At 39.5% G+C, this 24,561-nt stretch overlaps 2 protein-coding genes across 6 annotated transcripts in view; both read right to left on the bottom strand.

The window, feature by feature from the left end:
* The window catches only part of kmt2a (lysine (K)-specific methyltransferase 2A), a 32,031-nt gene extending 29,563 nt beyond the window's left edge, over nucleotides 1–2,468 (bottom strand). For both annotated transcript variants that reach the window (XM_011482582.4, XM_011482583.4), the window contains exon 1: nucleotides 2,088–2,468. In XM_011482582.4, coding sequence (XP_011480884.1) covers nucleotides 2,088–2,333 — 246 coding nt within the window. In that variant the 5' untranslated portion in view covers nucleotides 2,334–2,468. The remainder of the gene's footprint in view (nucleotides 1–2,087) is intronic.
* A 4,419-nt stretch (nucleotides 2,469–6,887) lies between these two features.
* ube4a (ubiquitination factor E4A (UFD2 homolog, yeast)) lies at nucleotides 6,888–24,207 on the bottom strand. 4 transcript variants are annotated; one of them, XM_011482584.4, is made up of 20 exons: nucleotides 24,073–24,207; nucleotides 23,350–23,541; nucleotides 19,628–19,804; nucleotides 16,851–16,963; nucleotides 16,418–16,570; nucleotides 16,134–16,293; nucleotides 15,800–16,002; nucleotides 15,490–15,681; nucleotides 15,044–15,377; nucleotides 13,752–13,878; nucleotides 13,350–13,657; nucleotides 12,664–12,796; nucleotides 12,379–12,569; nucleotides 11,648–11,748; nucleotides 11,047–11,160; nucleotides 10,717–10,891; nucleotides 9,450–9,630; nucleotides 9,112–9,259; nucleotides 8,801–8,958; nucleotides 6,888–8,595 (listed from the first exon to the last, which is right to left on the bottom strand). In XM_011482584.4, the coding sequence occupies exons 2-20, from the start codon at nucleotides 23,495–23,497 to the stop codon at nucleotides 8,463–8,465; spliced, it is 3,249 nt and encodes a 1,082-aa protein (XP_011480886.1). In that variant the 5' UTR covers nucleotides 23,498–23,541; nucleotides 24,073–24,207; the 3' UTR covers nucleotides 6,888–8,462. The 4 variants fall into 4 exon arrangements, with proteins under 4 accessions (XP_011480886.1, XP_078786188.1, XP_078786189.1 ...); XM_078930062.1 differs by having other exon boundaries at nucleotides 9,450–9,635; nucleotides 10,722–10,891; XM_078930063.1 differs by having other exon boundaries at nucleotides 23,350–23,537; nucleotides 24,073–24,193.
* Between the last annotated feature and the right edge of the window lie 354 nt (nucleotides 24,208–24,561).

The raw sequence follows: 24,561 nt of genomic DNA, 5'->3' as shown, positions 1-24,561 counted from the left end.
TCCAATTGGAAACGAACAGAGATCACCTCCAAAGATGGGACAGAGAGCGGTTCCTGGTCCCAGACCAGAGTCCGCTTGGGTGTATTCAGACTGAAAACTTGTTCCAGATTATTGGGGGAAACGAACTCTGGTTTACTTAAACAGGACCAAATGTGTCCAGTCTGAATACACACTAAGTGTTTAACATGGCTGTATATTTTCCAAACAAAATAAATAATATACATTATAATTTTCAGTATATTAAAAGTTCACAGGAAAGGAAAACCCTATTAATATGTTATCAAGATTTTTAAAAGTATATATATTTTTAAATCAATGCGTTTCTTAGATAGTTAATAGCAGGTTCCGATTTTTTTCAATGAGAAGAATCACGTGTAGTTTAGGGCTACTATATATATGTATACATTGCTTTTTATTTTAACAATGTATCGGTAATTTACACGTTTGTAGAGGTTATGTGTTATGATAGGCGCAATCGTCTTCAAGCGATGCCTGAAAGTACATTCTGGGATCAACTATTTTTATTCGAAAGGAAAAAATGTCTCGCTGTTTTTTTGCCAAATAAATGTCTGTCTGAGCTCAGATTAGGAGCACCAAAGCTGCTGGTAAACATCCCCACTCTGAGTACTCCCACTGCAATGAGCGCATGCTGCTCATCACGAAGAAGGAAGATGGTAGTTCGCTAAGGCGAACACACCCCCACATCACACGGCCCGTCAAAGAAGGGGCTCGGTGTTGTTGTAGCCAGCCCTGCATGCGCACTGACTGTCACTCTCGCCTTACTCCTCGGATAAAACGCTCGGGAAACCGTAGCGAACCACGGCGATGGAGCTTCGATGGCGCTCGCGCACACAGTGCGGAGTGATCTGAATCAGACGTCACCAGCAGGCGTTATAAACCCGATATTATTATAGTACTGTTACGTACTGGCTGTGTGATGAAGGGGAAAACATGTCCACCTCCCATTTTCCTATGCATCAGCAATAGCCCCGATGGCTAGCGTGGCGTAGTGCGTAGCATGGTAGCTGTTGTAGCTTAACCCTAAAAGCAGGAATGGAATTTACATAGTTTTTCGCGTGAGCTGCACCAGCTTTTAGCCCCGAAGCTTTCGCTCCAGCGCTGGCTGGAGGTAAACACGCCAACCCCCCGAAGCAAAAACACAACTTTGACATGCTCCGACAGCGGAATAATGGTGTGATCCTTAGACAGCTAGCATGCGTGCTAACCAAGACGCTATGTTGGCTAAGAGTCGCTAGAAGGTTGACACCTCAACGCCAAGAGTTAGCCATTGTGCTCATGCTGTTTTAGTGCCCAATCATTTCTAAAGCTCGATTACACCAAATCCGATCAAATGGACAATGTAGAACCCCCAGGAGCCCCAGACGGACGCCAAGTTTACGTTAGCTCATTACAAATATTGAAGCCTCGCTTCCTTTCGTTTGCATTGGCTTCGAAACATCATCTTTTAGCTTTCTTTCTCCATGATGTTGTTACACATCGGCACATAAAATCTGCTTTTAGTTGGAAGCGGGACATGCTTGATGCTTATGGGACGTTTAACTTTTACACAGTCAACGAATGTGGAGGCACTGTGCTAAACTAATAAGCCAGTTGTAACGGCGTTGATACACTCTAGTAAATAGAGAGTCCATTCCACCAAAGGTTCGTCCAAAAAATGTACATTAAATGATAAACATGAATGCACTAAATCCGGCATCTGTCTGCAGTAATTTGGCTAGCAGACTAAACGTTAGCATCACTCCATCCAAACTGTGTGGATGTAGCAACTGGGAGGAAAACTTTGCTGCTTTTAGAACTCCTGCGATCAAATACAATAAAAATGTTGTGTTTATGTAGAGCCCACATAAAGTTAGTGTTGTAACACGTTACTGTTAGAGTTTCGGGCCAAACAACGTAAACTCCAAGTACAGAGCATCCTGCCAATGACAAGTTTGTGGTCGGTAGAGATGATGGTTAGAACCGCAAACGAGAACTGCTCGACTTCTCTCGTCGGCAACAAACGGTCCTCCTCGTGCGTTGTGCCGCGCGGCTTTGAACTCGATGCTGCCGGCTTGTCTTGTGCTTACCTCTGCACTGCTTGAGTCGCTCGATTCCCCCAAAACATCCCGAAATTTCTGCAGGTTGCTCCCGATAACCGAAGAAACCTGTAGTGCCGCATCAAACCCAGGTCCAAGTCCAGCTGTGTTTGACTGGGCTCCTGGTATACTCCGCAAAGAGGCAGTAACCCTGATCCGGCCCGCTCTCTTCCCGGTACCGGAGTTGCTGCTCCCTCCGGGCCGAGCGGGGAACCGCCACCGACAGCTGTGCGCCATTTTACACTCTGCCTGTCTGCCCTGCAATCAGAGATACCTCGGTGGGCGGAACCCTAACCCAGCACTCCACATAAACAACCTCTATCACAGTGCTGCGCTCTCACTGGACTAGTCATCGCTATTCATGGTACAGGGCGGAACTGACGAAACCCCAACAATGCCTTTTCGTAGAGGTCTTATTCAGGTTCCGGGGCTATGCCCGGGAAAATAACCCCGTGTTTGAAAAACAGGCGAATTCAGACTGCTTTCTTTCTATTTTTTAAATGAAAAAGAGGGTATATTTTACAGCAAATGTTTCAAAAATCTTTCAGACATGCTTTAATTGAATTTCTCTCTTACAAAACAAGGTATCTACAGAGCATTTCCTGAAACCCAACAGCAAAAAAATAATACAAAATAAATGTGACATTTGATAGAATGTTTAGTTCTATCAAACTAAACTAGTTAATTTAAATTTTGCCCCTTTTCTGTTTATAACTTTAGATAATAAATGAGTATGATGGGAAATATATAAATTATATTTCTAAGTTATTTAATCAAAGACTGCGTGACATGTGGAAGTATTTTCTATAAATCCCAAACACACATACAGAAAAAATACTTCAACCAAATACATTTGAAATGGTTTTCATGGATGCAGGCAAATACTTTTAATTTTTTTAATTTTTTTACATGGCATTTCTTGACTGTTCAATAGCCTACAAAAACCTGTTACCATACTTAAAATAAGTGGGTTTTATGTTTAACCCACTTCTGGGGTTATTCAAGTCATATTTATCGCTTACTTATTGGACCGCTGCAATTTTTTAGGGTTTTAGTGGTTTCAAAATGTTTTTATTCCTTAGTTTAACCTTGGAGTTGGGTTTTAAAAAAAAAAAACTTGGGTTATTTTCAAGATGTTTCATCTCGATCTATCATTTTGCATGTCTATCACAAAAAAAAAAAAAAAGGAGCAAAATTTTACATTTTCAAGTTGGCAAAAGTTGATCAGTGCTGTAAAATATTGCTCGTTCTCACTGATAAATAATAATCTGTAAATTGCAAACAGAGATTAAAAACTTTTCTATGTCTGAGACCCCTTTTTTGTGAGGTGACCAAACAGATGCTCAAAGCAAAGCGCTGACCCCTTTCAAAAATGGAGAAGCATGAGCTCTTGGATTGTAAAGCTTCTGACTGTCTCTAGTAAGGGTGATCCTGGTCTCTTTTAGTGACTTGCTTACACGAACAATCACTAGATGGTGTTTCAGTCAAAGAAATCAAGTTGCTTTTGTTTTCTGTGTAACCATTGTGCTATCTTAGATGACCCCACCCTTACATTGACGTGTTCTCCCTACCATGACAAAGGTGGATAAAGGTGGAAAGATTTCATGTAATCCATGGACACCAGTGAAGAACACAAAACATTGAAGAAAAAAGGTTCAGAGCGCTGTCTAGTGGGTCTAGATGACCCAACTCCCAACGTTAAAGTGCCTAGGACAGCACAAGGGGTATACATGCACAGTGCTTTATTTTCTTACAAATGTAGGGATAACTATGTCATTTACAGAGACATCTTTTGACTGGTGGTCTGCGTCTGGTCAAAAAGAGAAACCTTATGATGTGCCACTAAGTCTGTTATTCTAAACAGGTGAGCATAGCCCAGACATGCTTCAGCTACTCAAAATACACACACTGTACTCCTGATACCTGCTTGAGTATAACACTCAGTGAAACAAACAGGACAAAAGCATCTTTGGTAAAGAATCTCATACTTTGTATGGCTAAAGCGTCTTCAGAAAACACGAGGATAATAGCATGAGCTTCTCTAAGATCATAAAAAAATTGCAAAGGTTTTAGAGTGCTGTCACTAACAAGCAGTAAAGCTCAGTTACCCACTCTTTGATGCTGTTCTATTTGTGAAAAAATTCTTAAAAATTATCTGATTGTAAATTATTTTAATATGTGGGAAACACAAATTCAACATACAAAATTGTTTTTGGTATTGGTTTTTTTTTTAGAAAAATTAATATGTTGGCATTACAAAATATCCTCTTCCTGCTCTTGATACACTGACAATCAGTGTGTTCCTATGAAAGCAGGTGTTGTCTTGGTTTGTTTTTCTGTAGCATTCAGGTGTGTTAAAACACAACAGAAAAACTTTGGCAACAAGTTTCAAGAACTTTGCTGCCCAACAATCTAAAAAGGGTTATAAATGATTTCTAGAAAATTTGGAATTTTTCAGGAACATGCTTCTGCAAATATTGGCCACACTGGTCTTTGTTATGCCCAAAGAAGATAAGAGCAGTCTGCAAAAACAAACAAAATACTTACAGATAACTTACTTTTATAGTCAAGAACAACAGTAGCAGTGTGATCATTTGAATCAGATTTTGCTCCTTTCTAAATAAAAAATAAATTGCCAAAAATGGCAGGAAGACTCCTTTTTTTACATAGTAAATAGCTATGTTTTTGGAAGTCATGTTCATTTTCTTCATTTCATCATTTTCCCCATTATAACATGGACACCCACCTGAGCACAGATGATTTGTATACATGCACAACAAATGTTTGTTTGTGTGCATAAGCATGTGCGTGTGAGCTGATCTGTATTTGTACGTGTTAACATGTATGTGTATAAAGGTGTTTGCAGCCAAAAGGAAAATGTAATATTTAAGTGTGTGTGGATGAGTGTGTCTGTGGACAGGCCCCATCCTTTTGATAAACATCTACATCTGAAGGTAGAATTAAAAAACCTTGAGCAACTTGTAACCCTTTTTTGTAATTCCACTCCTTCCTTCTCTTTAATCATCCAACTTCATCAATCATCTCAACTCCTTTTTTTGTCTTATACCCTAATTCCCCACCTCTTAGAGTGGGGCAAAAAAGTATCTAGTCAGCCACCAATTGTGCAAGTTCTCCCACTTAAAGTTGGGAGTCCTGTAATTTTCATCTAAGTTATATCTCAACTATGAGAGACAAAATGAGAAAAAAGAAATCCAGAAAATCCCATTGTCCGATTTTCAAAGTATTTATTTGTAAATTATGGTGGAAAATAAGTCTATACTTTGTTACAAACACGTTGTTGGCAATGACATCAGTCAAACGTTTTCTGTAAGTCTAATCAAGATTTTAACAAACTGTTACTAGTATTTTGGCCCAATTCTCCTTGCAGATCTCCTCTAGAGCAGTGATGATTTGGGGTTGTCACTGGGAGCCATAAAGTTTCAACTCCCTCCAAAGATTTTCGATGGGTTTGAGATCTGGAGAGTGGCTAGGCCACTCCGGGACCTAGAAATGCTTCTTACAAAGCCACTTTGTCTTATGAAGCCATTCCTTCCTGACTTGGGCAGTGTTGTGGGATCGTTGTCATGCTGAAAGACCCAACCACGTTTCGTCTTTATGCCATTGCTGATGGAAGGAGGTTTTCATTCAAAATCTGACAACACATGGTTTCATCTGACCATAGGACATTCTTCAAATCCCCTTTTGTGTGATCCAAATGTTCCTAGTAAACTTTAGACAGGTTTGGACATGCACTGGCTTTAGCAGGGGGACACTTCTGGCGTGGTGTGTTACTGATGGTAGCCTTTGTTACTTTGGTCCCAGCTCTCTGCAGGTCATTCACTAGCCCCACCTCCTCATGTGGTTCTGGGATTTTTGCTCACTGTGATCATTTTGACCCCACAGGGTTAGAGCTTGCAGAGAGCCCCAGATGGAGGGAGATTATTAGTGATCTGCTTACCTGTTGCAGATTCAGTCTCCCCAGCCAGATGTGGATCAACACATTTGTTTCTGGCGTCCTTTGAAAGCTCTTTGGTCTTGGCCATAGTAGAGTTTGGAGTGTGACTGGTGAGGTTGTGGACAGGTGTCTTTTATATAGATAATGAGTTCAAACAGGTGTCATTCATGTAGGTAATGAGTGGAGAACACATGATACTCTTACAGTAGTTTCAGGTCTGTGAGAAAGAGGTGATGGCTCTTGGCAAGAGCATGAACCAGCAAAAGTATGCAGCCTAAATCCATCAGTCCGTTTTATTAACCCGCAGCATCCCTTTCAGGGTCACAAGGTTGCTGGAGCCTGTCCAGACAGGGTACACCCTGGACAGGCTGCTAGTCTGTCACAAGGCACACATTCACTCCCAGACACTCATACATAAGGACACTTTAAAGTCACCAATTACTCTATAAAGCATGTCTTTGGACTGTGGGAGGAAGCCAGAGAAAACCCACAGATGTATGAGGAGAACTTGCAAACCTTAGTGAACACAATTTTTAATAATTAATAAAATAAACTTTTTAATGTTTTTTTGTCCAAATGCTTACAGGGTAAAAAAATATGCTAATTATGTCTCAGGAAAACCAATTTTAAATTAAGTACAACTACCAAATACAGTTTACGACTAAAAAAGGAGTAAAAAATATGCTTCCTGTTGTAAAGAAGCAACTTGAATTATTTGTTCCAAGCTTTTAGTTAAGAAAACAATCCAAATGAAAGTTAATGGTGGATGGGGGTGGGACTGATTTCTGCAGAATGATAGTTTTCTTCCATACCAATGCAATAGACAGTGGCACTAATGAGAGAAAGCAAAATATCTTTAATTACATACATGAGATTATTTCATAATTACACTGTACATCCAAGGTAAACATAATACAATCACAGCAAAGAAGTCAAAAAGGGAAAGGATTTTAATCAAACAGTGTGATCATTAGAGAGAGAGTACATGTTAGATTTTCAAAACAGCATTTGAGAATGCCAAAGACGTCTCATCACAGTTCACTTAAATTTAAATAAAACTCCTTTAATTCAAAACACTTCTTCCCAAAATGTAATCAATGTATGCTTTTCTTTAACTCCATAGATCCATTTATTTAATGAAAAAATAATAAAATTAAAAGGAGTTTGAAACAAGGTCTTTATTTGCTGATTTTACTGGAAGGCTATGGGTTTTAGGCACAGATACTACTGTTTAGATGTTTGCTCACATGACGCCGTTCTGTTCAATAACTTCATTAGAACACATCAGCCATCTTTTGAAAAGTTAAGAGGAAATGATGACTGACGTGCACTGCAGCTCAAAAATGATTGCATCGTTTATTTGTATTTTTTTGCATTTTAGGGTTTAATGTGAAGAAATACGGTCATTCCAAATACCCTAAAATAGTTAATGGAATAAATTAAACAAACCAGAATGTGGAACCAATCAGAACCAAAAAAAAAATCAGTGAATTTATAGGCGACCGGCTTTTTCTCAATAAAAAGATGACAAAGAAAAATGTCCATTCTGAAATCAACATGTGTTTTAAGACTAAAAAAACCACAATCTGGAGAAACGTGTTGATCATAGCATCCCCTCAAGAGGTTATCCATTACACACAAGTCATTTTGGAAGCCTGTGATAGCAGCACTACTGTCACTTTCATGCTACACCTTTCTCTCAGACTTGAATGTTTCCTGGAGCTATCATTAAACGGTCAGTTTGCATTTATTTTAAGCGGTGTAATTAAACAGTTCAGACATTTTCAGATGTCATTTTCTGACTGTGTGTGTAAGCAACTGAAAACCTAGCTTTAAGTCTATTAAAACAATCTAATAACGAATCTTTAAGCACAGTAGTTGTTCATAGGTCAAACTCCTTTATGCACATTAAAAAGAACAATAATCTTAGGGGCACCAGTTTAATGTAGAATATTTACAATGAAAGAGCATAGAGTTCCAGTTAATTTTGGTTAAGGGCTCAAAGGAAGCATGCTGCTTAAAATATGACCAAAGTGCAAACATACGAGGCATTTGCAGTGAAAAGCAGCAGATGATGTAAAACAGGTTTAAATAACAATGGGATCCATATTCTGACTTCTAAAAATACTTATTTTGTGTTACAAAATCTGGGAGTTCATAAGCATTTAGGATAGAGAATCATAGACGAAACTCGACTTTGAAGTTGTAACCAGCAGATGAGTTGAAGCGTACCTGGACTGCTGATGCTAAGAGGATCCTGTGAGGATGAATGCTAGGTGAAATGGCTAAACCAATGGCAGCCTGAGTAAAAAAAATAAAAATAAAAATCACCCCAAATCGCCATAAAACCAAGGAGCATGTGGCCCAGGAAAGAGAACAGACATGTTAAGATTCACAAAGAGAGGTCAGGACTAGCCACTGGGCCCCAGCTGCTTCTCCTGCTTATGTTTCTCTAACCACTGTAAGATCTGCTGTTTAAGTTCCACGTTTGGCCTGATCTGGTCCATAGTTAGAGGACTACGGTTGAAAGGATCAGTCTGATCACTGCAAAAACAATAAAAACAATATGTTAGCTCACTTCTTCTGCTCTATATTGTGTTTCTCTACACAGTTCACACTCAATTTTACATTTAAACTTCACCAAACTTTTTGCTAAAAGTAAAAGTTCTACTTCTGACCAGTACTGTCAGTGAACATCATTTCTGCATTATGTTGAAACTTGCAGCTTTTGTGTTTTAAAGTAACTGACCTGAGAAGATGTCTAGCTATAGTGGAGCGGTCTACTGTCACATTGGAGGAGGGGAGAAGAACAGGATCCATCATCAGGGTGGACATGATGGGGTCCAGGAACTCATCTGGAGCATCTGCATACGTTTCCTCTTCCTGCTGCTGCCTGTCTGCATGAGACTGGATAGAGAGGCAAAGGAAACAAAAGACTTTGCGGTAAGGACACATAAATGTTTAATTCTTCTTCATAAAGTAAAAAAATGAACGAAAACAAGATCTATAAAAGATGCTCTGTCTTATCGTCTGTCTGATGAGCCATGAGTTAAATTAGACCTTTATTTTGTCTGCAAGGACACCAAACGCCACAATCATGTCTCCGGGCTTGTTGATTTTCTTCAGCACACGAAGCGTCTGAGAGAAGAGCGTAGGAGAATACGACCTTCCATCCTTTGGAACTGTAGTGCAGAAATTCTCTTCATCTCTGCCAAAAGAAAAAAAAATGTTAGATTTAACTCTGCAAATGTGTTTTTTCTTCTTATAAATTTGGCTTCAGATCAAGATTTACGTAAAAGAAATCCAAAAAAAAATAGCAAATTAACATTTTTTGGGGTTTACTTTGTGACATTGGACTGACTTATTCTGTTTGTTAAGAAGGAAGTCCTTCTACAAACCCCAGATTCAGGTAGATGGTGCAGATGTCCGAAACAAGCTGCTGTGGCTTAAAGTCAAATTCACTGAAGTCCTTGACTTTAAGGGCACCCATCTTTGGACCCACCAGGTGCTGCAGGAAGTAGTTTAGCATTGAGATAATCCTCTCAGCCAGGAAGGGGTGCACAAAGATCCCTCTGATTTCTGAGGTAAAAAGTTGAAAAATAATTAAGTTGTTTTTGAAAAACTGCAGTTAGTGAAAGATCTGCACATGAAATCTGATTTCTAAAGTAAAGATAGATGGTACTGCGCATCTGTATGGAAGCAATTGCGTAGCATAATTAAAAATAAAAGTCAATACCAGAAATGCTTTTTCATTTTCAAAATGAAGCTGGTAGCTCCTCCCACACTCGGCCTGGTGCGTTCACGGAGCTCCAGTACATAGAAGCTTCGCAGAACTCCAACAGCCACACAGTCGGGTAATATATTTTCATGAGAAAATAAGAACTGCCAGACCGACCCCTAAAATCACCCAAATTTTGCCTACTCTCCTAAAGCCATTTTTTTACCCGCAAATTTAGAACCAAAACCGCCCAATCTAGCAACACTGCCGGGAGGGAAAAGTGCGCAGAAGAACAGTGAGCACTGACGTCATCGCCCCGCCTCCCCCTGGAAATGCTGACTGGGATTGAATTTTGCTACAGATTTTGCGGGGTGGATGTGAAAACGTAAATGCAATCCCGTCTTTGCATTTTCACTTTAATTAAGTCACAGAATGAGCGATTTTAAAGAAGAAATAGAAAAAGTATTTTGGCGGATTGCTTTTTCATTTTAATTTTGAGTCACAAAATGCAGCTTCATTTTGAAAATGAAAAAGCATTTCTGGTATTGACTTTTATTTTTAATTATGCTACACAATCGCTTCCATACATCTGATCCTAATAAGTGGGAAAGATCCCTTCTCAAGAATTGCAAAGATATTCGTTTATACTATAGACTGGTTTGGTTGAGAAGATTCTAGTGCACATTTTTAAAATAACTGAATATTCCAGAAGACAATTCAATACAGATTTGATCCCTTTTGTGTGGGTTCACTGCTCAGAGTCAAAGGTAAGCTAAAAAGAGAACAAAATGTTTGACATAATCAAATTATCATATTAAAGGAAATGCTCTCTGAGGGGGCGTAAAATGTGTGAAAGGTTATCAAAGTAAAGATTTAACCCTTAAGAAACAAAACAAATGAAGGGAGCCCTTTGAAGAATGACATGTAACAGTTTTTTTTGGTCTGACCTGAGGTGAGGAAGGCCAGTGTCCCTATGGTCTCATTAGACATGATGTTGTGGAAGCGACCCAGCTGTCCAAACATCTGGAGGCTCGACTCCTTCTCTCTACGGGCATCTGGGGCCAGGCCCTCCCACTCCCCTCGATCCCGCTCCAACTGCAGAACTTTAATTTTACTCAGGTACTAAAAAGGCAAAAAGTTACATTTGTTTAGGAAAATGTACAAAAAAACAACAACAGACAGAATCCTATGTAAAGAAACAAGAGAAAAGTACCATCAAAATGATTAAAAAAAGTATTTGGGTAATTTATTTCTATACATTAGAAGTTGTGACTCACCTGAATGGCTTCATCTAACAGGAAGATGGCATCATTGGTGAGTAAGTTAAGGAACCTGAGAAACAGTGGGGGGTTCATGGCCTCCAGGTTCTCTGATGCATAGTTTGCCAAATGCTGAAAAAATAAATACATGTCCCAAAAAAATAAAAGAATTGGACGAAATTTGCTTTTGTCTGTTTTAAAAAACCACCACTACTGACTGAGCTATTATTTTTTCATGTTTACAAGGAGCAAACGGTTCTTTCGGCAAGAACAGAAAACCAAACGACTGGATGGTTTTTTTTGTCCTTCAAAGTATTTTAGATCGTCTTTGTATGAAAGAGGTTTTACAAAACTGCCTTGTCTTTCTTTCCTCAATAGATATGTGATTGTGGACAGATTGTTTGACTGCTCTGTCAAGGCAAAAAAAATCATATGGGCTCCAAAAGATGCCGGCTTATTCTTAACACTCCACAAATACATCAGAAAGCCTTCAAAACCACCTTTCATACCATCAAAAGCTGAACTGGTGATTAAGCTTGAAATTAAACTGAACTCTGAGTCAGATGTGATCTTCTGAAAACAGTTTATCAAGATGAAGACAATTTTTTTTTTTTTTTACCTTAATGCTCTCTCTGTAGTTTTCTTTGCTCCACATGTATTTCAGAATTGGATACATGGGTCTTCTATAGTTAAATTTCTGTTCAAACTGATGAGGATCTCCTGGTGAGAGCAAAAGCATATGCAGTTTAGTTCTAAAGCCTCGCTGAGGGAACAAAAAAAAATTGGCATGATGCTTAAAAACAATAAATAAAGTCAAACATCTGTTGGTAGGACAACTTAAGTGGAAGTCATTTGAATTTATTCCTGGTTTTTGGAAAATGTTTTTCAGAATGAGGTTCTCAACCTGACTCTGTTCTTATGGCATTCAATGTGATTTCATCAGCTGTAAAAAAAATAACACAAAACTGGAGGGCAGGCACGCTGTTCATGATTACACCACAAAACCACAGCAGTAATTCCTGACAATGACAGCGTCAGAGCTACCTGCTGTGATGGCTTTGTGATCATAATGAAGAGATTACCTTGTTAGATACTGAGGAAAGTCATTTAGCCACTAACTCACACGTACACAATTTGTCTGTCACCAAAGCTGTACTTTTGCAATCTGACAGGGAGCCAGTTCCACTGATGCCTGAAAAGCTACTTATGCCAAAGGCAACGCTTCCCATCAGGACCGACAGATCCGCTGCCAGACCAGCAAAGTTTGACATCGACTTCCTCAAAGTCAGTGGGATGGCAAAGCCACCAATGTGTCTGCACAAGTCACATACATAAGTAAATATACCCCACCTGTGAATTCAATGTCAACAAACACAGTGATGAGGGCCTCAGCCAGCTGAGGTGCATGTCTGTAGGAGCAGAAGACTCGCTCTCTTTGGAACACGATTGGCTGAGCGGCACCAGGAGCCAGAGGCTCCATGTGAGGCATTACTGCCTCCAAGACTTCTGCAAGCTTTGCTCTTAAATGAGGGTTCTTCATCCTGTTGAATCAAACACATCAGAGATTCAATCAAACGGAAAAGGCAAAAAGACGCCATGCATCCTCCTTCAATTCATCAGGATGGAGTTGTGTACCTCTCCACGTTACCCATGAAGACTGTAATGAAGTTAAGAATTGGCTCCAAGCTCTCTGCAGAAGTCTCTAACACATCATCAGCAAACCGACGCAAAAATATGAAAAAATCTCCCAAGTTTTCTGCAAAAAACTCTGAGGAACAAAAGAAAGATTTAGAATCATTGGAAACATGTAAAAATAAAAGATTCATCTATTATGATGCTTTTGCAATTGTAGCTGCTTTAAAAATATTCTGTATGCTTTCCATAAAGCCTAGGCCCTAAACTGTTGTTAAAAGTGAATAATGATGAGAAAAACACTAAAGAGACAAAGTGACCCAAAATATTAACATTTAAAAGAGACAAAAAAAAGTTGTGCATCTTACATTAATATACAGTGTTCCCTCATTTATCGAGTAGATATACTTTAAAGATAACCCCTGAGAGGTGCAATCCACAAAGTGGGATTATAAATGTTTTAAGGCTGTAAAACCCCTCACTTTATACACTACATTAGCATTTTCACATTTCTCTATCATTTTAACTCTCAAAGTTCAAACCTTTATAGAAAAATAAGTCAGAACACAGTGTGCTGTAAGAAGAAAAAAAGCAAAATTGCTCTGCAACAAATCTGCAAGACCGCTAAAGTTGAACCGGGATACAGCGAGGAACACTGTTTTCAAATTGCAGTGCAGGACTTGACCCACCGGGTATATAGCAGAGCATGTTATTCCTCAGAGAGGGCAGGGGAAAGCAGAGTGCTACATGATCAGGCCCCTGGTTTCCCAGACTGATCTGCACCAGCAGCGCAGCAGTGGAAGCTTGGAGGTTAAGGCAGCATTGCAGCATCGCAGGCTGCGTGGTGGCAGCTTTGGTTGACAGATAAACAATCATCAGGCGCTCAAACTGCTCCAGGAGCTGCTCCGTCATCGGGTTGTGAGTCCTCTGGGCTTCCTGGCATGCCACCTGAACTCGGTGAAGAGACTGGTTTATCTTGACCATCTGATCATGGAGTCTGCAAACGTCATCCACACACAGAGAGGTTTATGCTTTAAAGAGCAGAATCTTAAGTTTACTGCAGGTATTGGTGTTAGACTGACTGCTTGTACCTGTGGAAGCCCAGATACATGGTGAGCTGTGTGAAGATGAGGTTTTCGGTCAGCAGGCTGTAGGACTGCGCGGGCTCTACCTGCTGCTGGGGCGGCACAGGGATCAGGCACGTTTCCTTGTCCAGCCCTGATCAAGACAAAGGGTGGAATCAAAGAGAGTATATGCTTCTGTTCAGGAGTCCAACAACAACAGACTCTTCTGGAGTAGTAACCACCAAGTGTAACCCTAAATATCTTCTAAGGTAAATGGTTGTTGGTCTCAACAAGGCCCCCTGAAACATAAAAGTAAGTGAACCACAGAAATGACTTTCTGGCAATAAATTGTACTCTTATTTATGGTAGCAAACTCTAGGAGCCCAAAGTCATGGTCTGTTATGCAACACTGCAGCATCCCTATCATAAGAAAACACAGGAGATAAATCTAAGCCCGTCATCTTCGAAGAAAACCTTTCAAATAAAGAGGTCCTTCGTGTAAATGTCCACCAAAAAAACATCCTAATGCCCATATTTTCTACCAGATGTTTTCCACAAAAAAAGACCAACCAGATCAATCTGTGTGAGGCAAGCTGTTAATCGATTCGACCATTTAATTGTTTCAAAACGAAATAAATCTATTATTGCAATATGTGAAGATACCATTCGGATTGAAGCACATTAGGTTTTTTTATTATAATGTAAAAATAACACAGCAGACAACACACACACACACATACACACACGTGATGTCAGCAAAAAAGGATCAGTCCATCATTCCAGTCCAATGTGTGGAAACACTGAGTTTTGCAGAAAGACGTGACCAACAGTGTGGTAGAATGTTCTAATAATGTTCCCTTTGGATTATTTTGATGTGGAAAAACAACAGTGGGCTGAACTTTAGGAAACTAAAGTATCAATGGATTTGTCATTTATTCTTGTTTACTTGTTTGTACACATACTTAATTTACACTGGATTATCTTTTAAAAAATACAAGATATCTGGAAAACTTCACTGTTTGGTTCCCAGGTATTTCTCTCTGAGTCACAACTATTTGTTACACCCCTAGTTAGTATTCTTTCCACATAAAGAGAGAAATTTTGCAGTGACATAGTCTACTGTTAGTTTAAATATGGCACAATACTACTGCATATCCAAGACTTGGATTTACTTTGTTAAAGATTTTAAAGAAAGAAAATGTTAACTTTAAAGTCAATCTGGTGGCCCCATAAATACCAAAAGCCAGTTTTTTTGTGTTTATATATTTTTCAAAATCCAGTTTTAAACGAACACAGGTTCTATCCTTAAATATCCTAACCTCTAGCGTGGATGCTACGGTTGCGTCTCTCCTCGTCGCCCATGTCTTTGAACGCGCAGTAGGTAGGGTTGAAGGTGAGCAGTTTGGGTGAGCGCGGCTTGCAGAACGGCTGGCACAGCTTAAGCAGAACGGCACCCAGGTTCAGGAAAAATGCATCCGAGGCGTACATTTGAAAGAATATCTCTGGCATCTGATTGGCCCAGATCTTGGCTCGGCCGGCATTGGCCTGCAGACAGTTGCCCAACCACGTGAGCAGCAAGTGGCGGGTCTCAACCGAACGCTGTAGCAGGTTTTTGAAGATCTGGTGCAGCTTGTCATGGAACTGACCCATAAACTGCAACGCGCACAAGAGAGATGTTAGAACTGCAGAACCGTTGGTTTGGAAATTGGTATGAAGTTGCCAAGGAATCAAGCAATGTTAGAAGAAAAAAAAAAGATGGAATTACTTGATGGATGTTTGCCTCTTGAACTTTTGTCTCCTGTGCGCTGGAGCGAGAGGGGTTCAGGAAGTAGCCATGTCCTTCTACAACACCCGGGGTTTTCAGTAAGCACGATATATTCAATACTGCCCCAATTAGGCTCTTCTGATACTGCAAACCATTAGCTGGGTCTTTTGGTTGAATGTGTTCCACCAATACCTGGAAAATAAGGAAAAGGAAGAAAACCTGAAACCTAACATCAAATAGTGGGATACTTGTTTCTAACTGCAAATTCTCTTTTTTTGACCCAAATAAATTTTTGTGTGTGCCTCCCAACCTTTGATATATCTTTATGATGGCTGAAATAGAGGAGAACATCTAGGTAAGAGTAGAGGAGAGGCTGACAAAGGTCCAGATCTTTGACACGGCCCTGGAAGATATCTAGCACAGGAACTAGCACCTCCTGAAAGGATCGCACCTCTTGGTCGGAGAGCAGGCCAGTAATGACCTCCTCTAAGAATTCAACCAACTCCTCTGGCTCTGAAAAACACAGATATTTTGAAAGCTAAGAAAAGAAACGTTTTCAATCTTGTGGCTAAAAGATAAAAGTGGAACTGATGAGAGAGAAATCACAAGAAAGAGAGAAGAGTCGGAGCCAAAGCAGAACCTACGAGCTCCCCTGATGCCTTCCAGCAGGAGGTCCAAAAGCTGTTCATAAACATTCTGGTTAACATAGATCTCTGGCGTGAGCAGAACCGTCCGTGCGTTTGAAACCGTGAGGGTTTGGCAGCGATCAGCAAATGAGTGCAACTTCTCAGGCACTTTCTTCACCTGATGAAAAGATGAACAAGAGTTAAAAAAGATAAACTATGGTGGATTATGGAATTAAATGACTAATAAGCATGTCAAAAAAAGAGATTATTTAAAATAAATACAACTAGACAAGAAGACGCACCTCTTCTTTAGCCCTCAGGTAACAAGCAAAAAGATAAGGGACTGCACATTTCTCTCCAGCGTCACGGTCGGCAGATAGGTTCACCGCACTACATGACGTCATGTAAATGAGATGATTTCCTGGCTCCAACATCAGAAGGCGATTAAACAGAGCCTGGAGGACAAATAAAACAACCACAAGATGTAAAAACCATCAACAATCAATTCCCTCAATAAGACCAGACCAGTGTTTTCAACAGTGTGTCCCTTAAAAGCTTCTATTTACGTCTTAAATAATACTTGTGACATTTAGACTAAACTGACAAGAATGGCATTTACTCAGAAGCTGAAAAGTTTATTATGTGTCTCTTCTATTTTATGGGCTATTGAGAAGGAAGAGACAAGAAAATTGGTGAGGAAGAGCTGTGACACACAAGCTGTTGCTGATGTTTGACCTGCTCTATGTTGTCCATGTCCAGCCAGTCCTGCCCATCCAGATCCGCTGCCATTTCCTCCAAGTAAACGCATCGAGGAGGGATCCCATTACCTCCTCTGAGACTGGGATCACCTGAAGTTAAAAAAAATGTAGTCGAATAAAGATTACCGTGTTGTAGCAGTCTAAAGAATTTACATTCAGTCGGGCTTTAGGTGCTAAATCCACCAAACAGAGGCCTAGCACTAAAAAAGACCACATGTACTGGAAAACAAATATGCAGCATGGGTTTTAATAACCCAGAGAATTGGTTCACGTGGAGCCTGCCTGTGAAATCAAGGGAGGGCTTTTATCCCACATTTCCTGAAGCTTATGACTCATCTTTAAGCTTTGTGAGGGATGCAGAGATCCAGCCAGCTCACTGCGAGACTTCACAGCAGTGGAGGTCTTTCTATTGTCTTTAAGTGAGGTGAGTCATGTGGTAAGTTGTTGCTTACTGGAAATTTCTGATTTGATTTTCAATATACCCACTTTGATCCAAGAATGGCCCCTAGAGAGAACAAGAGGTTGCTAACGATGACCTGCAATCCTTTCTAGATATCAAAGAATGACTTTCCATGCCAAGCGGTAAAACACTTCAGGGACATTATGCTTTGCTGTTAATGCTCCATCCACTTTTTCATACAGAATGTCTTTGTAGGACATCTATGGAAACTTAAGTTGGAATGTAAACTTGTTAAAAAAAAGAATAGAAATCAAAATAAATAAGTTTTGATATTTCAAAATCACTTGAAACTAGACTCAAATTTGTCGACAAACCGCCAAAAATGTCATGGAGAGTTGGTAAGCTAATTCACTTCCATTTTATTATTTCTCAGAAAACTATTTTCCATGAAACCATTCTGAAAACCAAAATGAAAACCCGAATCAATAAATTCAACGACAGATGCCAGCTAGGTCTTGTGAGCTGGATTCATGAATGTTTAAAGGTCACAGTGGTAGGAATCACTCCAGATGAGCTAAAGATGAGCTCGAGCAGCTTTGTGGTACAGTAGACACCCTGTTTATTCAAAATAAGAGGCAAGTTGTAAAATACAGTAATAATAATAATATTGGATTAGATTTATCTACACTTTTCCAGTCACTCAAAGCGCTTACAATGTGTCCATCATTCATTCACTCTGCATTCAGACTTGGTGATGACAGGGGCGTGGCTGCCAGTCGGCGCCTAAGGTCCCTCTGACCATCAGCGGGACATCCACGCACATTCACACACCAGTGGAGCCACACTGGAGGCAGGAAAGGTGAAGTGTGTTGCCCAAAGATACAACAGTTGACTGGGGCGAGCAGGGATCGAACCGCTGACCCTTGGTCATTGAATGACCTGCTCAACCGCCTGAGCCACTGCCGCCCCATCAGTTGTCTTCTGCTTTTTTAGTTTAAAGAAAAGTAACATTTTGTACCATGTATTCAAAGTGTTGGAGACAATAAAGTTGTTTTGTACTTCTAATTTAACCTTATTGTAACATATAAATGGACAATACTTTAATGTTACAATTCCACAATTGCTAGATTCCATATCAATCCATGAATTTGAGACAGTTGGGTTCACCCATTCATGTATATATCGCATTTGCGCAGCCCAGTAGTAGAAACGGATATTTGGGACAGCTAGACCCGCTTGATCTTTACTTCTCTGTAATTTGCTTAGTTTCATTCTTACTTTCTTCCCCTGCCAAAGATAATGTGTAAATATTTTATCCAAATCCGAGCACCAGCTATTTGGAATTGAGTTTGGCAGCATCTGTAGTGGATACATGAGTCTAGGGAGTATATTCATTTTCAGCACACTTATTCTTCCAAGCCAAGAAACGGGTAGGCTTTTCCACCATTCTAAGTCCTCCCTAATACGTTTAATTGTTGGTTTTAGATTCAATTTGAGCAATTTATTAAGAGAGGGGCTCACTTGTATTCCGAGATATGTTATTATTTTCGGGGACCATTGGAAGGGAAACCCCGTTGGGGGAGCAGATCCAGTCATGGTGCCAATAGGCATAGCTTCTGACTTCGATAAGTTTACTTTAAAACCTGAGATATGGCCAAATTGTTTCAAGAGGTTGAGTAAGTGTGGGATGGTGCTGTCTGTTTCGACTAGATACAGTAAGACATCATCTGCATATAATGAGATTTTATGTTCTGTACCATCGATGAGGAATCCCTTTATACTCAAAGAAGTTCTGATGAGCTCTGCAAAAGGTTCGATAGCCAGCGCAGTCTTCTGCTTTTTAATACTTTATTGTTGTTCACCTTTCGGCATATCCCTTCAGGGGTCGCCACAGCGCATTCTCTGATTTACACAGGAGGTCTAGGAGTGATTTTTACACTGGATGCTCTTCCTGACACCACCCTGTATTTGATCTGAGCTGGGGCCCGCCGCAGGGAGACCCCAACTTGGCTCCCCTTGTGGCTACATAGTGAAGCATTAGCACAAAAGGTGTTGCCTAAAGACCCACACTGGATGAAGCTCATCGCGCCCCCCAAAATAAACACTGGTTTCCTATCCGCCAGTCCTACACGCAGCCAACTGAGACATCCAGCTGCTCTGTTCTGGTTTTTAATACAAGCTCTTCATTTTTTTAGAAAAATTAAAACCTGTATTATTTTTGAACTAAAAAGATTAAATGTAAATGTACAAGTTTAAGACGCATCGATGTTTCCTATAAAAAAAGAAGAAGAAAAGAAAATCCCCTGGGCTTGTTTCTAGCTTGCAGACTGCAGTCTGTTGGAGTTTGTACTTACTGTTGTCCAAAGTGATCAGAAATATCCTCTGGATCATGTGATTGACATTGAGTTGCTCGCACAGCTCCTGTCGGGACCGGAATGAGCGGCTGATCTCTGCAACCGAGTCGTCATTGTCATCAACACTGTCTGACACGGAGTTTTCTGACTCAGACTGGCTGTCTCCAGAGTCCTCCACTGTGACAGCAAAGAGAAAGGGAGAGTAAATAGGAGGTTTGACCAGATGTTACTGCCAGAAGAAAGAAAAAAACAAAACAAACGTTCCTGGAATGTGTGTACAAAGGTTTGAAACTCTCAGTCAATATGCTTTGAAATCCACTGTGCTATACAGAGATGAACAGCTGGACATCCAACTATTATATACGACGGAGTTTTGGGGCCACGGTAAGGAAAAAAAATTCTGGCCAACGTGGCGACATTAAAGTCGTCATGTCAACTTTAATCTCGCCATGACGAGAAAAAACTCGACACAAAGTTTCGAGAAAAAACTCGTCTTGTCGAGATAAAAGTCGAAATAAAGTTTCAAGATTAAAGTCGCAAAAAAACTCGTAAATTTACGAGATTATTGTGGGAGTGAGCACGCAGAGCAGCAGGTGAACGCCGTGCAGCAGCAGAACAGACCGACTAAACTCAGTTGAACAGGTGAGCTGAATGTTAATTGATAATGTTCCAAATGTCTGGAAGCTCATTTGTTTGATTTACAAGTTATTAAAGTTTTATTTATTGATCGTTGGTTTGCAGGATCTCTGCAGCTCGATGATGAAGCCATCATCAGTTGTCCCTGCAGCTGTTTGCTTGAATCCCTTCTTCCTCCACCAAAGACCAGATCTCTATGTTTGTGTGACGCTTCCGTCTGAGGAGGAGAAGTACTTTTTGCCTTTTTCAACGTTGTAATGCAAATATAACAGACTATTTTCATTCATCTTCGATTTTTAATCATCAAACGGGTCGCTTCATCTGCAGGAGGGGGCGTGTGTGACACTGTTTACTTCCGCATTGGTGATCGGAAGACAGGTTCATGACGTAAGGTGACAGATGAACTTCAGGTGATGTGAATGAAAAGGAGAATAAAAGCTGCAGCGATCCTCAACACCCAAACGTGTCTCTGAGCTCCTTATTTTACAGATGAAACTCCGCTTTACTGACACCGAACCCCGGAAAGACTGCTACACGGAAAAAAATCTGATTTTGAGCCGCCAGAAGGTTCAGAATCTCTTTGTTTTAAACCTATAATCCGGAAATAAAGCTTCACAAAAGGCTCCACATACTTCATCTTCAAGCTAGGCTCCCATAAACGGAAAACTTCGGGGTTTTCTCCTTGTTAATCTATGAATTTTCCCCCGTAAATTTACGAGTTTTTATCTCCTAATAAAATAATTTTTTTTGGTGGCCATAAAACTCTGTCGTAAACTCTTAAATACAATTAGCCATAACACTGAATACTCCTGAAAGACTCAGCTTCACTGCTCTCGCGCAACATGTCGACTTTAATCTCGAAACTTTATTTCGACTTTTATCTCGACACGTCGAGTTTTTTCTCGAAACTTTGTGTCGAGTTTTTTCTCGTCATGACGAGATAAAAGTCGACATGACGACTTTAATCTCGTCATGTTGGCCAGAATTTTTTTTCCTCACCGTGGCCCTAAAACTCCGTCGTAATAATAAGACCTCACACTTATGCGGACAAAAATATCTGTTAAGAAAAGACAAACTCACAGTGATTTCTAAACCCACTGACAGCAGTAATATTAAAAATAAATCTACTCAAACTCAAGCCATGAAAACCAAACTATTGCTTTTGAATTTCTGTTTATTACTATCTTTAAAAAACCCAGATGGTTTCTGAATATTTTGTTGCACAAACCTCAAATTCACAGAATTCAATTATTTATTTAACTGTCAGTGAGACTTCTGCACACGTGGAACTTTTAGCACACTCCTAACAAGCACACTGCTCCAGTTGTTCCAGGCTGGATTTCTTCTCCTGACAGCAGATGTTTAGATCAGGGCTCATAAAGGCCACTTCAGTTCAGAGAAGTTCCATGTTTTGTTCTCAGCCATTCTTGCACCTTTTTGTTTGTTGTTTTTAAGCAGTCTGTGTTTTGGGGAATCCTATTAGAAGATCCATATCCTGTGACTGAACCTTGGTAGCAAATTTGACTTCAGAATGCCTTCTATATTTTATATACCTGCATGGATTCTAGAGCCCCCTGTCAGATGCAGCAGAGCAGCCTCAGATCATAACCGACAGTTGTGTCTTCCTTTCTCGTCTCCCATGAAATACACTCCGGCTCAGACGGCTCCTAATGGTGCCGTGCGACACTGATGCACTTTGAGATTCACCTGTATGTGTATTCGGTTGTCTTTTAAACAGATTTGTCATCACTTTTCTTCGTGCACCATTGTTCAGAAAGCTTGTACACTTCTGTGGACTTTAACTATGAAGGGATAGTTGTGCTACTACATTGAAAGTCAGTTTTGAGATCAAAATGTCCTAAATTGCAATCAAAATGTTTACATTTTCAAAACAATACTTACTAAATAGCAAATGAAAATAGGAAATGTTTGCTTTCAAGATACATTTTTGCGTTTGTGACATGAATGTTTTTAGATGCATCTTTGATTTTGCGTTTGCATCTCAGAGTTTAGCGTGTTGTTTTGAGCCACCAAATTGATAGGAAATTTTGACCTCAAAACTGTGACCTTTGTTCTCAATGCAGTGGCACAAATCTCACTTCACTCACAGTCACAAGAATGTGAAGATGCTTGGAGATGCTCGTATAGGCTTTGCCTTTAATGGCCTTTGGCCTTTGAATTTTTTTGGTCATCTCCAGAAGCAAAGAGTTCTCTAAAGTTCTCTTCTTGTGGTCCATGTTCAGTGTGGTTTTAGAAAGGCAGACTGACATATTATAGGTGTAGGAGGACAACGCCTTTTTTGATCAATTTCCCCTAAAAATTTTTTAGGGAAAATCATCTATTTTTCCGATCCATTCTTTTGTTTGTTTGTTTTTTAACTGCTGCTTTGGTAAATGAACTTTCAGAAGAAATGTTTGATTAATTCACTAATATATTAATTTTCAGTACATTTTTATTTATTAGTAATTTCAATTTTTTTTCTTTCGTAATCAAAGTATTTTTTGCCAATAACAGAGGGGTAACAATAACTTGACCATGTATTTGTATGGTTTCAGTAAAGAAGAAAAAGCAGATTTATCTTTGCACGACTGTTTTTTCTCTCCACCTATAATAGAAAAACTGTAACAAAAGATGCTTTGGGTTTAATTCTTCTGCTAATAACTGATCATAAATACTTTGTATGACTTTTCTTTAAAAGTTTTTAAACTTGTACTTCATACTTCCAAAACAACAAGCCAATGTTTTATATCTAAATTAAATACACTTTTTTTTTCAGAGAAAAAAAGGATGTTTATGTCTGGGGAGATTTTAAAATTTTACTGAAATTCTTAAAGATTTTGTTTCACATTTCTGCTTTTTTTTCCCCACAGTCTTTCAGAAAAAGAGATAACTAAGAAAGTAGAGACAGCCATATGAATATTATGAACACAAAGGCAAAAAAAAAGATCATTATGAGTTATTAGAAAGACCAGATGTAAAAATCACCATCAAATATATGCTTTTCTAAAATGATATCTGTCAGAGCGATTCTTAAAGTATGTGCACAGCTTTAGTGTGACTTATGACCGCATTCTCCCTTTACTTACAGTTAGCTGGTTGTTGTGGAGCAGGCTGCTGCTGCTGCTGCTGTGGTTTCTGTCCAGATGCAAACTGTTTGGCATCTGCAAGTGAGCTGAAGAGGGCAGCAAAAGGGTTGCAGGAGATGTTCTGATTGTTGTTGCCCTGGTCTGTCATCTCACTGGGGCACAACACTCACTCCATGCAAGATCCCAGCCTCACTGAACGAAGAAGCAAAGCAGACAGTAGACATGTTATTTAAAATCCCTGAGGGACTACAATTGTTTAAAAGGGTTGGGTGTTTGAAAAGAACAGGGAAATTAGAAAAGTTTTATTTGATTAATTTGTCAACCCCCTTTTTCATGTTATGTCTAACCTGTTTGTTTGTTTGTTTGTTTGATGGCCTCCTTTCAAGTTAACATCACTAGTAAAACATGCTAGTTCGTGGAGCTAGCATGTCCAATGATCTGTCAACAATGGAGTATATTATATGCAGCTAATGAGATGTAGCGATGTATACATATATATTAAAAGATACTTGCCAACTAGTTAGATATTTAGCGAGTTTAACTTGTCAGGTAACGGCGCTGAAACGCGAACCCTCAGTCAGGAAACCAGTTAGCTCGTGTGTGGCTCAGCATGCTAGGCTGTCAGTACGTGTTTGTGTAAGCTAGTATTAGGCAGCCGGTGTTTATATTTCAAGTTTTCAATGTTTGAATGTTGTAGTAAAGTCATACCGAAGAATGTCGTACCTGCTAGATGATAAGAAGTTCGGTTTTGTCAGTTTTTATCCGCAACGAGCAGTAAACACAGACTGTACACGTCATCAGTATGAGACGGCTCACTCGCTCTTTCGAAAGTGCTTCATTAGTTACCCACAAGTCAACATTCACCTGATTTTCTGAGCACCTTATGTGGGACCAAATTTGGATAAACTTAAAGTTAATGGGAAAAAAAACAGATTGTCAACTTGGAGAAAAAAAAAAAAACAAACATTGAAAATTAAAAAAAAAAAAAAAATAACATCAATGAAATTGGAAAACGGTCCAATACTCAAAATTACACAATGTGAACTTTGATTGTTTATTAAAAAATAAATTAATTTGAAGAAAAAAAACTTGAAATAGATATTTAAAATGTGAACACATAATGGTAAATTTGAAACTATAGTTTCAAGAGCTGCTGTTTTAATTTTTTTTTACTTTTTTCCCATTTGTTTCTATCTTTTGCTTTTACAATCA

Source organism: Oryzias latipes, chromosome 13 (genome assembly GCF_053564925.1).
Source record: "Oryzias latipes strain Hd-rR chromosome 13, Olatipes_Hd-rR_3.1".
Classification (NCBI taxonomy): Eukaryota; Metazoa; Chordata; class Actinopteri; order Beloniformes; family Adrianichthyidae; genus Oryzias; species Oryzias latipes.
This window is presented reverse-complemented; position numbering and strand designations above follow the sequence as displayed.

Coding starts and splice junctions, on each gene's coding strand:
- ube4a (XM_011482584.4), bottom strand. CDS start 23,497: ATGACAGACCAGGGCAACAACAATCAGAACATCTCCTGCAACCCTTTT. Junction 16,964..19,627: donor TCTGATCACTTTGGACAACA/GTAAGTACAAAC, acceptor TTTTAACTTCAG/GTGATCCCAGTCTCAGAGGA. Junction 11,161..11,647: donor ACTACAGAGAGAGCATTAAG/GTAAAAAAAAAA, acceptor TTATTTTTTCAG/CATTTGGCAAACTATGCATC.